The sequence below is a fragment of the Delphinapterus leucas genome, chromosome X, assembly GCF_059928025.1.
Source record: "Delphinapterus leucas isolate spDelLeu-1000000601 "Yukka" chromosome X, BTC_Dleu_Yukka2, whole genome shotgun sequence".
NCBI lineage: Eukaryota > Metazoa > Chordata > Mammalia > Artiodactyla > Monodontidae > Delphinapterus > Delphinapterus leucas.
This window is the reverse complement of record NC_143150.1, coordinates 118395367-118410086: the sequence shown is the minus strand read 5'-3', so window position 1 is coordinate 118410086 and position 14720 is coordinate 118395367. Positions and strand designations below refer to the sequence as shown.

Sequence of the window (14720 nt, the reverse complement as noted above, 5' to 3'; positions counted from 1 at the left end):
TGGGGACCGGGGGTTTCTCCCCAGCAGGCCCGCAGAGAAGCAGCCGCTGTTCTGACTTTTTGACAGTTCCTTTGCTGCAAAGGCTCCTCTTCCTGTGGCGGAGAGATCAGCAGCTCTTACACAGGATGAGCAAGGGATTCCTTTTCTATACTCACCTCACAAACGCTTTTCTGTAGTTATTTCAAATACAGTTGCCCCAAATTTGTTTGGTGAGAGGTTGCCCCGCTAGACTGTGCTTAAAGGGCACTCAAGAAAGCTCTCTCACTGAAAAAAGAAACTTCTGTTATCTCTTGTGAATTTGTATTTCTAATTCAAATAAAAGATTTCTCTTCTCTGAGACATCAGAAATTTATAGGGAGGGGTTGATAAAAGGGAGTACAGCTCTGTATGTTTACCTGGGGGAAGGTCCCATCGCCCTGCTCACCAGGCCTGCAGGTTTTGGGGGCTGCACAGTCCCATGGGGCCACTACGGAGCTGCCCCTGGGGCATGGCCTTCAATGGGCCCTGGGGCTGGGCGGCACCCTCCCCTTCCTGTCTTTACAAAGAGAACAGAAGCTGGGCAAGGGTCCTGTGCCGACACCATGTGGAGTGCAGAGCGACGCCCCTCAGGCGGCACCCTCCCCTGGGCAGTCCCTGGGCCTGTCCTTGCACCCTCCCCACACCCTTCCCTGAGCCCCATTCCCACCCTGGGGGCCTATCCGCTGAGGAAGAGGAACGGAAAGGTGGCCTGTGTGCGCCTCCTACTTACAGGCCTGGGCCTTATGTCGTCAATCACCACGCGAAAGGCAGCCGAGTCATGGTTTTACAGACGAGGAATCCAAAGCAGAGTGAGGCCTGAGAACACAAACCACTGACTCTGTGGCCAGTCTTGCCCTTGAGATTTTCTCTCCCAGCCCGTGTCTCTTTTTCTCCTTTTCTAACTAGTCCACTTTCCTGCTGATGGCCAAGTGATCAACCCCTCTCTCAAACCCAAAGGAAGGACAATGAGATGACATTTATGTTGTTTCAACTATTAGTCCGTATTCTGGAGGAAGGCATGAAAGTGCCTGGCTAGAGACCCCCCTCTGTGGAGCAAAGGGGAACTTAAAAATATGACAGCTGCAATGCAAGTCTTTGTAAAATTAGGCATTTCCATGACCTTTGATGGCCTTGCTCTCTGTTACTCTCCGTAAACAAGTATAACAGGAACTCACTGGGCGCTCTGTCCTTGGTGCCCCGGAAGCGCTAACTTGGGTGCTTGCAGATATTATATTACTCCCATTTGACAGACTGGGAAATGGGCGCAGAGAGATTAAGTGACTTGCCCAAGGTCACACAGCTAGGAGACAGTGGAGGTGGGAACTGAATCCCGACTCCATAGCTCTAAAGCTGGTACTCCTAACTTCTGCCCAGGGTCCTCAGCCACCCTGTCGCTTAGATGTAGTGACACAAACTGTTCCTGGTGCTGATACAGAAACATCTTGTGCTTGGGTATTTTCCACATTTCAAGACAGAGTGATGCCTGGATTTAAAGCTTCACTCATTCAGTTGAAAGATTTAGAATATCCTCATTATATTGTAACCCAGGGGGGTACATAAGATGATGAACTGGGGCACAGAAAGAAAATATTGAACCTCCTTATATGTGTTTCATTCTCTCAAAATTTTTATTTTTGCACCTATTTTATAATCTATGCATTTGTAGTCCCTGCCTGTAACTTATACGTAAATACATAGACTCTGAGGAGGTGAATGCCAAAACATTTTCTTTCTACACCACTGATGAGATTTTGACGATGGCTCGCTTTATGTTCTAAATATATTTCTAGAAGAGTGTAGAAAGCACGTTTGAAGAAGCCACCTTGTTTTGAAGCATAGTGAACCAGATGATTTAAAAGAATCTATCAGTACATCTTTTTCTTGCAAAGTGAATTACAGATTCCAGATATTTCTATGTTGTATGCCTGGATTTCCACATGCTAGTTCAGAAGGGCATACTTGTGCTATCCCTGTGGGTTCAGTTCAGTCCACACACATTTATTGAGGGCCCCCTAAATGCCAAGCTCTGTGCTAGGCATGTGAGATACAGGGTACTTGACCTTGGCCCTAGAGGAGTTTATGGTGTAGCGGGGTGGACAGAGACATGCTTTCAGTGGAACGAGGTGGACAAGACGATGCAAGCACGTACACGGTGCTGCGGGGAGCTGGAGCTTAAGCCCTGGAAAGTTTTCGGGAGGAGGTGTTGTTTGGAGCTAAATCTTGAACGATTAGACAGAGTAAGAAGGTGGGGAGGGAGTGTCAGGCCACTCAAGAGTAGAACTACAGAGGCTTGTGCTGGGAACTGTCAACCCCCTGTGTTCTTGGAGCTTATACATGGGGGAGGGGGCACGCGGGGAGCTCCAGCCACAGAGGTAGGTGGTCTGGGGCCTGCTCTCAGGAGGCCTGGCGCGGGAGGCCTCTGCGGGGTATGAGGGTGCATCTAACAGCAAACGCTTTTAGGCAGCAGAATGATATGGTGAGAATTGTTTTTTACCAAAACTATTCTGGTGAAGGTATAGGAGATTTTGGGGGGGCTAAAAATGGAGGCAAAGGCCCACCCAGTTCGGAGGCCATTTCAAAATGGCCTTTGCCTAAATTTCATCTGGGCAGAGGATCATGTGGGTTGAGTCAAGGACAGGAAGTGTAGAGGAAAGGAATGATGGACCTGAGGAGTATCAAGGAGGCAAAGTCAGCACAACAGGGCATGTGGGAGGTAAAGCGAAAGAGCAGCCATGGAGGATGCTGCCGTGTTTCCCACTTGGGCACCAGGAAGGGGGCGGCAGCAGAGCACAGGCGACGCGCTGGGATCTGGGCCGGGGCAGGAAAGACAGAAGCTGAGGTAAGTTTTAGGGGTGATGAGTCTGAGGTACCTCTAGGACCACCCTGTGAAGATGGTGGGTTGGACCTTGGGTATTTGAATCTGGAGAGCGAGAGCGAGAGCGAGAGCGAGAGCGAGAGAGAGAGAGAGAGAGGGAGAGAGGATGAGAAAGGGGTAGAAGGAGGGAGAAGTCAGGGCTAGACTAGAGATAGGGAGGAATAAACACAATAAAGATGTTGGAAATGACTAGGGGAGCGGATGAGGTCCCCGTAGGAGAGCACGGGAATGAGAGCTGTGGGCCCGGGACAGAGCCTGCGATGGAGGGAGAAAGAGAAAGACGAGGAGAGGCCAAAGGAAGAGACAATCAGAGAGGCAAGAGGATGCAGAGAGAGATGTGCCTGGAAAGCTAAGGAGGGAGAGAGGGGTAAGAGCATCCCATACCTCTGAAGGGTCAGGAAGATGAGACCTGAGAGGCAACTAGGGGTCCCTGGGTAATTACTGTCACTTGTAAAATTCAACAGAAGCAGCACTTCTGAGCGTTATTTTAAAAAGGGAAATAAAGAAAGAGAGGGAAGGAGAAAGAAAGAAAAAGAGAGAGAGAGGGAAGGAGAAAGAAAGAAAAAGAGAGAGAGAGGGAAGGAGAAAGAAAGAAAAGAGAGAGAGAGGGAAGGAGGGAGGAAAGAAGGAAAGAAGAAAAGAGAGAGAGGGAAGGAGGAAGGAGGGAAGGAAGGGGAGAAAGAAGGAGCTTCAGTAAAACACTAATTAAAACTTTATTAATTTAGAAATTTGCAATGTCTCAAGTGGGCTCTACTGGATTTTAACCTCCATGGTGGCAACAAGGGAAGGGTCTAAAGAGTAAACAAACAGGACAGGTGGGCTGTAAGTGGAGTGTCTAAAACACAGTGTCCTGTCTGTCTGGTGCTTGCACTGACTGTCCTTGACCAAGATCCAGAACAGGCCCAAAGTAGAAGGGCCTGACAGTGGCCAAGCCCAGGGCAGGGGCCAGTAGAGCCATCAAGTGATAAATAAGAAAGTAAAGAAGGCACTCTGTGTTTCACTTCAAAAAGCAATTGTGGAGGCTTTCCCAGCTACTCTGCACTGTGGGCCAGAAGCTGAGGACCCAGCGATCATTTCCATGTCAAGAGCCTGTCTCAGGGAGCTTGCGGCCTGAGGGCCGGAGACTCGCTAGGTAAGGCGGGAGAGGCCTTCCCCAGCAGTGTCAGTCCCCTGCAGTGGGTCTCAGAGAAGCATGCGAAGAAAGGAGCTGGGGAAGATGTTCCCAGAGGTGGCACTGGGGCCAGGCCTTGCAGGGCGGTGAGGAGACACTTGCCTGGAGAGTGGGGACCGTTTCATGCTGTGGGTCAGCTTGTGGATGAGAGCCAGTTGTCCAGCAGCAGTTGTCCAGGCATGCCCTGCTGTCCTGGATGCTGAGAAGGGACACAATTGGAAGAGATTTTTTTTTTTTTTAATGAAAAAGAAGAGAGGCACCAGTGTGGAGCGGGCACTGGGGACAGGGGGGCCAACGCTGTTGGAGACAAACAGTCTCCCTTCCCTGGAGGGCATCGTGGCCTTCCAGCCCAGGCCAGGCACCAAGGGCAGAACAATGACTGAGTCAAGGAAGGCCTTCCTCTGACAGATACTTGATGCATTTTGAAAAGATTCCCACTGAAAACAGTTGCAATAAAAAGTCTCAGAGCTTAAAGAATTAGCCCTTCATTATCTGGCTCACCCACTGCCTGCTAGTGGCATTCCCCAGCCACACAAAGAAAACAGACAGCTCGCACCCACTCTCAAGTACCTTAGGAGCACCATTCACTTACAGAGAGTTGATACCCTCTTTACAAATAATGTTATCCCTGTGTTAAGACGATCCCCCCAAGGACTTCTGCCAGGCAAGACCTTGTTAGCTGGTTTGCATTCGTGCAGTACTTGCAATCATAAAGCTGCATAAAAAAAAAATCACTTGTTATCAAAAAACCGTTAACTCCAAGTGCTGGCCTTGCCTCAAGGAAGACTGAATTCCTGAGGGCATTTTGGTTGTCTCCAGTGTGTGGCCACCTTGGGGGCTGACACCTGCCGACATCCTGTGATCACGGGGTGAGTTTTTGTTTTGCAAGGACAGCACCTGGATCCTTGGATACTTGACTGTTTCTCTGGTCTGGAACCCAGCTCCCCTTCCAGGGCAGGGAATGATGGTTGGGAACCTGGTCCCTGCCCTGGAAGGGGAGCTGGGTTCCAGACCAGAGAAACAGTCAAGTATCCAAGGATCCAGGTGCTGTCCTTGCAAAACAAAAACTCACCCCGTGATCACAGGATGTATCTCGAGTCCCGATGGAGCAGGTGCTGAGGGGGATGGAGAAAGCTGCCGCACTAGGGCACGCCGGCTCCGCCATCGCGTAGCAGCTTTCCTCAGCCATGTGGGCAGGCCCTGCAGGGCCAGGGCCAGTCAGGTGGGACCCCAGACCAGCACAGCTGCTGCTCTGTGATTTTTTAATATACAGGTCTTCTACATGTGATTTCCTCTGAAGTAAGAGGTCTGTGGCCAAATATAGTTTGAACCCTGGTAGAGAAATGGTGAGGACCAAACTAAAGGACTGGGAAGGCCTGCTCCAGGCGGACCACGTGGAGGAAGGGATTCCAGATTTCAAGAAATGAGACATGGTGGATGACGTTCCAAGCAAAGTTCTGACTGTAAGGCAAAACCTGGGAAAGTCAGCTGGGTGGGACCCAAAGGGAAGTGAGGATGCATTACAGGCATATAACTGATCAAAGATGGGCAGTAACCATTCAGTTCTAGGAGGCTCTGCTGTGACCCACAGGCACTTCCCAAATTTCTATCTGGGGTTCTTTTACTATTTTAAAAAAGATAACAGCTTTATTGAGATAGAATTCACATGCCATACAATTCAAGCATTAAAAGTGTACAATTCAATGTTTTGTTCTGTTTTTTTAGCATGTTCACAGAGCTGTGCAATCATCACCACAATCAATTTTAGAACGTTTTCACCACCTACTTGGAGTTCTGACTCTACAAAGTAGATGGAGAAATTGGGGAAAGAGCAACCAAGATGACAAAAGGAGTATAAAGTTGGAGCTCAGGGAGTGTGAGAGGAAATGGGACTTCTGAGTTCAAGGGAAGGACGCTGAGAAAAGATCTGGTGTTTAAATAGGAAACTACTCAAAGGAGGAGATTTGGCCTTTGTTTCCATTAAGGACAAACAAAAAACTGGCTGGATCACAGCAAGAAGGATTTAGGTAAAACCTAAGGGGAAAAAAACACACCCAGCTTCCTGGCAATGTTTGTAAATAATTCCTGGGTTATGCTGCCCTTGGAAACAAGACTGAGGAACAGCCATCACGGAGTCCTTGCAGTTTCACGGTGTTGGTAAAGTAATGAGGCATCCCTTCAGAACCGGCTGGGTGAGTGCCTGCCCTTTTTGTGACAGGGAGTAGTCTTGCTGAACCCCGTTGACTAGGGAGAAGCTTCTAGAGGACCGTGTTACATGCTGGATGAGTGATGGCCCTTTGGATGGATGAATGGAAGTTCCCAATAACAGTTTCCTGGTCAGATCAGCCCTGAGGTAGTAAACCAGAAAATATGAACGGGGCCCCAGAGATCAGAGCTACAGATCTCTCTTTCTGCTTGTCTCCTGATTAAATTCATTCTTCAAAGAATTTTTGAGCTCCTGCTGTGGGCCAGGTGTTAGACAGATCCTAGAAATAAAGTAGAGTGGTTCTCAACCAGGGGTGACTTTGCCCCCAGGGTACTTGTGCCAATGTCTGCAGACGTTGGTGTTGTCACAGTTGGGGCAGTGGGAGGGGTGATATGGGTAGCTCGTGGCTAGAGACCAGAGGTGCTGTAAACATCCCGCAGGACAGCCTCACGACAGAGAACCATCCAATCTCAGATGCCAAAAGTGCCGAGGTGGAGAAACCTTGAGATACATAAGCTTCAGTCCCTGCTTGCAAAGAATTTGGTCTGTTCGTTGTGGTGCTTCTTAATATGGCTTGAAATGTGTCCTAATGAAAATTTCTGCATTGAAGAAACTCTTCAAGTTCCTTATTTGAAGAGTTAGAAATAAAACTGAATTCCTGACACCATTTGGGACTGAGAGCATGGTACTATCAATGTAAAGGGGCTCATCGCATTCTTACCAATTGACTGGGTTATCAAACCTTAGATTTTAAAAAATGATTTCGCAGAGGGAGGACAGGATCCAGGTGGCCTCTACCATCGTTACCAGCAGCACGAGCCTATGCTTTTGAGTGTCTATACAGAATACAGTTGGATGGAAAATAACCTACAAGTTGCATTAACATAGTAAACCTCAACAGTTCATCCCCTTTAACTTGAGCTTGTTCATAATTTTGGCAGAGCACAGCTAAAATCTCACTTTGCTGCAAAATCCCCTGGCCTAATAACAGTTGCAGATGGATTATTTGCAATATTTTGGAACTAGTTCTTTCAAGTGCTCATACATACTACTTACTATCAAATACCCAATATGGTAATTAAAATAAAATCTCAATTTATTAAAACGGCACCCTGAAGACCTCAAATACACCCTATTTTGTTTCACTGACGTGGGAGGTCAGTTATTTGACCTGGTGGTAGGTAGTGGGCTGTTCTGGAAAATTGCCTTTTCTATTTAATGAGGAGTAAAGTCGGCCAGAATGACCTCTAACGCTTCCCCCACCCCACCCCACCCCTCCCCGCTGTTAAAGTTTTCAGCTTAGCAGCTTTTGAGTGTGGCCTTTAGAGGCTTGGCATCCGCACCCTTCAGCTTGAAATCTCCCCTTTACCATTGTGCCAAGTGCTCTGGGCGTTCCAGTTAACTGGAATGGTCTTGAAAATAATTGAAAAAAAAATCTGTAATTCAGACTCTTCATTAATTCATACTGGTTTTTGCCCCCAAAGGATCCAAATTCCTGTGGGTTCATGGGGCTTCAAACCCAATATTTAAGAATCATTGCAAAGTACATAGTTTTCAGTCGGTGATGCTTAACAACTGAGGCAGGAGGCTCTTCTGAGCCTCAATTTTCTCACTTGTAAAATGAAATCTAAATCCTTTCCTGCTTTATTAATTAGGCTATTTAAAAAGATAATGACTAAATTGACATACTCTCTCAGTAATCGGCAACCTTCTTCCTCCCTTCCTTCTTCTTGGAGTTGGGAGTTTTTACCATTGCAGACATATTGTCTTCATGCTTAAAGTGTGAGAGTTTGGCCTTTGAATCTAAACAAATGTTTGACCTCACTTTCGAATTCTCTACTCACTGTCAAGGACTTCCTTGGTTAAGGATAGTAACTGTACCCTCTTTAAATCTTTCTTTTTTTTCCCTCTAGATCAACTAGTTTTTACTTTACCAGGAGGATCACTACCCCCAAATATGAATGTTAGTAACTTGTTCCAATTTTTTTTCATTTCTGAACTGAAGCCAACTGAAGCCATCTTGACAAGTCTGAGCAAATGTCAACATTCCTGGGGACTAATCACATTTCCTGAAAGACTCTGAAAAGCTGTTCTTTAGGCTAGTTGGCCAAAACATTTTTTTGAGAAGAGATGGGAAATTAAGTCATAAGAAAAACCCTGATGGAAATCCTGCATGGCTGAAACCTGAAAGTAGGTTAGCTGGAGATGGTTGTGAGGCGTGGGGCACTAAGAGTGACCATAGCTGGCCGAATCAAGAAGAACCGTGATGGGGCCTGAGTTTGCCAGTGGCCTCCTCTATGCACCCTGTGGGAATCACATGTCTCAGACCAGGAAGCATGGGTCCAGGATGATGGTTCTTACTTAAGGTTTGTGTGGAAGGCTGCAAACTTCTGACTAGGAAGGGAGAGTGGAATTGAGCCACCAGGGATGAACCCTAGGCTCACTCCGGTGCAACAGCAGGCCCTTCGCCCTTCTCTTCATTCCCTAGCGAAGTAGATTCTGGTTTCCACCAAAGGCTGAGAGGGGGGCAGGCAGAGGGTGTCACTGCCCCTGTAGCACAACCCTGGTCCCAACACAACACTCTTGTGTCTAGGGTTCACAGATCTCATTGAGCAAGTCTCCCAACTCGACAGCCAATCCCCACCACAAAGGCCTCTCTCCAAAGACCCCAGTAATGACTGGCAAGGCCCATGGATGGGCACGGCTGGGATGGGAGCAGAGGCCTGTTCCAGGGCTGGGGGATGGCCCACGCTGGCTCAACACCCACGGTTGGCGGTGGAGCCAGCTTTTCTCACCCAACCAGAGCTGACATCTGAAGAGAAAAGGGCATCTCCAGATACAACAAAGAGGAATTCGCAGCCTCATGTTTATAACGTGATTACAGGTTACAGATGCCTTCCTTTCCACCTAGATGTCACTCAGTCAGCTTTAAACACTTGCTTCTAAAGGGCAAATTGAGAATTCTGTTCCCTCAAAGACAGATAAGCGCAGCTCTTCCCAGTACATTGTGAAGACAGGGGCCCTGCTGGCTGGTGCAGAAAGGCCACCTAGCACTGCAGGGGCAACCGAAACTACCACAAACATGGTGAGAAAAGGACAGCAGGTGAATGGGAAATGCTAGTGCCTAGGCACATCTGTGTTGGTTGTATACGAAACTGGAATACGCACGCCATGCTCAGGAAGCATGGCCAGAAACCCACAATGGGAGTAAAACTGGAAAAGATGGCTCCATGCAGAAGCTTAAAGGATGGAGTCTGGCTGGTGTAAGAGAATGGGACTAGTCAGCCTCACGAGAAACAACTATTTGGTTATTTCTCATCATGTCACACTCTGAAAGAGAAATTTTAACAACACAGGCAGAGAGCAGGAAAAAGAAAATCCATTATAGGGGTATGGTACAGGACCAGCTAAAACTGTAACCCTATACACGGAGGGCCTGGTAATAAAAGAACAGACTCGCAACTGCTTTCCCTCCTGTTCGTGTTCACGGTAACAGCTGGATACATACTAATTGCAAGAAGTGAAAGAAAGAGGCTAAACTTTAAAAGCAGGCATGCTGCAATGAGTCTCTCACCAGCACAATTTCAGACCCAAGTGTGCTGTACCGCCTAGCAGGTCTATTTTAAACGTACACTCACGGTTCCTCGTCGGTATGGATGGCTTCGTGCTGTTCTCTCCTTCCAGGTGCAGCGCTTCTGTCCATCGAGAGACGGTTTAACGGCGGGTTCTCAGCCTCAGTGCTGTGGACATGGGGATTGGAACACTCTCTGCCCCGGGGGCTGCCCTGTGCACTGTGGGATGCTTAGCAGCATCCCGGTCTCTGCCCACCAGGTGCCAGGAGCACCCCCCCCATCCCCAAGCCATGGCAACCAAAAGCGTCTCCAGGCATTGTCAGATGTTCCCTGGAGGGCATGATCACCCCCAGTTGGGAATCACTGAGATAAACTAATTAAGGAATGGCTTTCTCTTCCCTCCTCGACCCCACTCCCAAACATCTCTACCCAGGGCCGGGAACTTGCGTGAGACACCTCGTAATCCACTGGACTGTCCTCTTGTTCTGAGTGGCCTTCGGTAATACTTTTGACTTGCAAGACTATTAGTCATTCAGAACAGTGCTCCTACTACCCTTGAAGAGAAAGTCCTTTCAGCTAAATTTTGGGAGGAGGGAGGAAAAGAAGCAGGTAAATTTCCCTTTAGAGACATTTGTCTGTTTTAGTCTATGGAAGGTTTCAGACAGAATTCTGCACATCCAGGGTCTCTGTGAACATTAGAGGGGGGATTGGGTACTTGAAACTCACCTCCCCACCCCCTGCCTTTGCCACATTTCTACAAATGAAGAAAGGGGCCAGAAGGGGAAATGACTTGCTCAAGGTCATACATATTCCTAATCCTCCTTTTCTTTTTTTTTTTAAACATCTTTATTGGAGTATAATTGCTTTACAATGGTGTGTTAGTTGCTGCTGTATATAACAAAGTGAATCAGCTATACATATACATACATCGCCATATCCCCTCCCTTTTGCGCCTCCCTCCCACCCTCCCTGTCCCACCCCTCTAGGTGGACGGACACAAAGCGCCGAGGTGATCTCCCTGTGCTATGCGGCTGCTTCCCACTAGCTAGCTATTTTACATTTGGTCGTGTATATATATGTCCATGCCACTCTCTCATTTCGTCCCAGCTTACCCTTCCCCCTCCCCGTGTCCTCAAGTCCATTCTCTACATCTGCATCTTTATTCCTGTCCTGCCCCTAATCCTCCTTTTCTGAGGACATAGGCCAATATGGTTCTTCTTTGCCCAACATGCCCGAAGAGCTTCGGTCTCTAAACACGGATAGCTTGCAGTGCTTCACAAGCGACAGTTTTGGCCAAACCCTGCCAGTTCAGGAATGCAGATTTTATAAATGATAGAATACTGCAACCAGTTAGTGCAAACAAACATTTATTGTGAAATATTCATCCTACCCTTTATTAGGTATTACATCATCAAAGCACTTTGTGGCAATGAAAATAGCTTTTTTACCCCTCTGATTCACCCAATATTCCATTAAAGCTGCAAAAAAATGTGCAATCTGCTTGAAAAATAGGTTGCTCTTATTTACTCATTTGTGAAAAGTCAAAAATTAAAAAAGAAAATGAAACTTGCTTAGAGCCAATTTGCCTTCCCACTTCCCAGCTACTCCCCAAAATAATTAACAAAGATAATTTGTTTTAAATGCCTTTTTATAAAACCAATGCACCTTTCCCCATATTATAATCATAAAAATTTTAAAAAGCCGTTATTTACTTCCTTGGAAAAAAGGTGGCCAGCCGTTGTTTTTTGATTGGGAGCATGTGTATTTCCTGGGAGTTCACTTTCTTTAACTTTATGCTCCGGTTTTTGACGGGTTTCCTAAGGGGCTCCGCGTTTCCCATGGACTCTTCTCCTGGGCTGTTGATGTCATAGCCCTGAAGCATGGAGTCTTCTCTTTTGAAGGAGAAGTTTTTGGTGGACACCCCCGAGAGGCCTTTGAGCTTGCCACAGAAGATGGTAGGCACAGTGTCTTCCACAGAGACGATCACCTTGGCCGCCTGGGACTCGCTCACAATCTCAATGTTATTTTCAGCCTTGACCTCACCGCTGGGCTGGCTGGGCGGCTCGGCAGCAACGCTGCTGCCCATGTGACTATCCATCACGGCTGAGGCCTCGTGGGGCGTGGTGGGGGCAAAGGGCACTTCCGTGCCACTGGGAAGTTTCTCCATCACAGTGTGACCTGGGCTGTCCGCTGACCCGCTGCTGTCATACAATGTCTCAGGGGGGGGCTCAGATTTCCGGTGGGCTGCCAGTGACAGGTCTAGGGCTGCATCTTCCTGGCACATCGGGGGACTGACTTCGCCAGCCTTGAGCCAGGGCACCGACTTCATGGAGAGATCCAGGGCCTCGTTCTCACTCCCCATCTTGATGACGGTGTGGCGGCCGAGCTGGAAGTACTCCCTCGGCGGGAGGAGGTCGAAGGGCTTCAGTTCCTCCTTCTGGAGAGGGGTCTGGGTGCCTTTAAACGGGTGTAGGCCGAAGGAAGATGGCGGCTTTCGGAAGCTGGGGCTGAACTTGGATTCAGAACTCTGAGGCACTGGGATGGGGATGGGAATGGGGACCGGCACAGGCAAGGGGACGATCACAGGGTAGGGAACCAAGAGGGTGGCTGGCGGGACCAGGGGGGACAAGGGGGAGTTAAACGGCTGGGGGGGCACAGGGGCGTATCCCGGCGGAGGCTGACAGGGTGGAGGGCCGAGAGCGCCCTGCGAAGGAAACAAATTCTGGAGCACGGCTTCGAAGGGCAACGTGGGCTCCTGCGGCTGGCTGGGGATCCTGAGGTCCAGGAGCTGGGGCTGGGCCTCGGGGTCCTCGGCTCCCTGGAAGAGGTTGCTGTGGATGGCGCTGGAGGAGCACGGGGCCTCCTGTGGCAGGACCAGAGGGGAGTTGAGGTGCTGGAAGACGTGCTGCTCCAGCACCACCGGCAGCTGCACGGGGCCCTGTGTGGTCATGACGTAAGTGGCGTTGCCGTTAGGGTTGAGCTCAGGCACGGGGCTGCCCTCCACCTGCATGTGAATGGGCATCACCACCGGGCTCTCCCCGAGGCACAGGGGCTGAAGCACGGTGGCCGCTACCTTCAGAGCCATGCCGCTCTGGGACTCAGCCGGGGGGTTCAGAATGGACGGGGCCGGCACGGTCACCAGGGCCTTCTTTACCAGGTCAGTGGAGTTGATGTTCCAGGCCTCAGTGGTGATCAGCTGGGCCATGCCGTTCTCCAGTCTGTTATTGGCCAAGGCAGGGGAGGAGTCGGTCACGTCCATGGAGAGGTTCTGGGACTGCAGATCGTCCATCACTCAGCTCTGATGCCACTCGGCCTGCAACACGGAACACACCATATGAATCTTCCTTCCGAGACTATTTATAATTGCCTTGAGAGCTCTCTCTACATCTTTTAAAAGTTTCCACATCTTAGTTAACCGGGGAGCACACCCATCTCTCTGTGTATACATACATGTTACAGATATTTCCTAACATATACGAACACACCCATACGATCAGCTGTGCGTGGACAGCCCCAATTTAACAGACGATTAAACTATAAACACAGATGATGTAAGGACGAAATAGCCAAGTGCGGTTAAACAGAGTATTGTGAAGCCGAATACTCACTCAGCTTACGTGCTTAGCCTGCGACAAACACAAAGTTTCATTCCACATTGTTCTATCGGACAGTTAAGATATGCGGGGATTGGACTTGTTCAAATTCAAATATGCAGCAAAGACTTACTTTCCTTTAAGAAAAAAAATAGAACCCTGTTACGTTAGAATATTGTATGGAATTGGAAGGGGGCCATCCCAGTTATGGAAAGCATTTAAAAAACTCTTTGTAGCAGCAATAATTCTTCCAAAAGAGGCTTGATGAGAGGAACAGCAGTGTATTTATACGAGGCTCATTATAATTGTCTCCCTCCAACCAGTGACACCCCCTTTCCTCCAGTAATAGGAAAAGCCACTCCGAGGAGTGAAGACAGGATAACTTGCACGAATGCTCATTGGGTCCAGCGTCACTGTCCCCATTCCGTCTGTCTGACCTGTGACCTCTCTCTCCTAACTTCTAGCTGTCAAGAGGAACAGATGCTGACGAATCTAGGGCCGGGGAAACGGAACCCTTGTTGGAAACAAACATCCTCAGAGGTGAGATATACTTTCTTGATGTCCGCGGCACCACTGGCCACCTCCTGAGAAGCCAAAGAAGCCCAGCGCTGGTGCTTCCTGGAGGAAGCAGGGCTGCAGCTGCGATATGGCTCTCCATGGAAACGCGTCCATATTTAGCCTTGTTACCATGGAGAAGGCAGGCACCATGTCTAACTCGGGGATCTGTGCAGCCCTGGAGTCTGGTTGGGCTCAATAATAATTCAATAATCCTCAGTCTTGCTGGGCAGGCCTTGGGCAACTCCGATTCTTGACCTCACCTGTCTGAGCGGTCTAGACTTTCGTCCTGGGGTCAACTTGTCCTTCTCTCCTCACCCCGAAATTACCAACACAACCTCCAAAACAAGAGAGGTGGCCCAGCACACCATGGGATTAGAAGTGAACAAACGAGGCCTCACTACAGGAAGGCAGCTTTAAGAAATGAACAACTTTGTGATATTTCCAGACAATCACAACGTATCACATGCACAGAACACGGAGTTTCTCTGAAGCAGGAGGAGGGGAGGACAAGGGGAAGGATGCTGTGCAAAGAACTTTATGGAGAAGGAACGGTGAGTGATGCCCTCGGCAGGGCACACTGCAGAGCCTCTGAGGAAGCCTGTCCCCAGGGAGCCTGAGGGGGCTTGCCCCAGCTGAAGGGCCTGGTTTTTCCTGAGAGGAGTGCTCCCTGATTCAGCCCAGAAAATGCCATGCCTCCAATACACCATTCATTCATTCTTCCATGCAT

General features: G+C 48.9%; 1 protein-coding gene across 5 annotated transcripts in view; it reads right to left on the bottom strand.

The window, feature by feature from the left end:
* Positions 1-10836: 10836 nt before the first annotated feature.
* RAI2 (retinoic acid induced 2) overlaps positions 10837-14720 on the bottom strand; it is a 400131-nt gene continuing 396247 nt past the window's right edge. For 4 of the 5 annotated variants that reach the window (XM_089904742.1, XM_022562689.2, XM_022562688.2 and 1 more), the window contains one exon: positions 10837-13155. In XM_089904742.1, the coding sequence (XP_089760868.1) occupies positions 11551-13131 (1581 nt within the window). In that variant the 5' untranslated portion in view covers positions 13132-13155 and the 3' untranslated portion in view covers positions 10837-11550. The remainder of the gene's footprint in view (positions 13156-14720) is intronic. The other variant, XM_089904743.1, reaches the window with a different exon arrangement.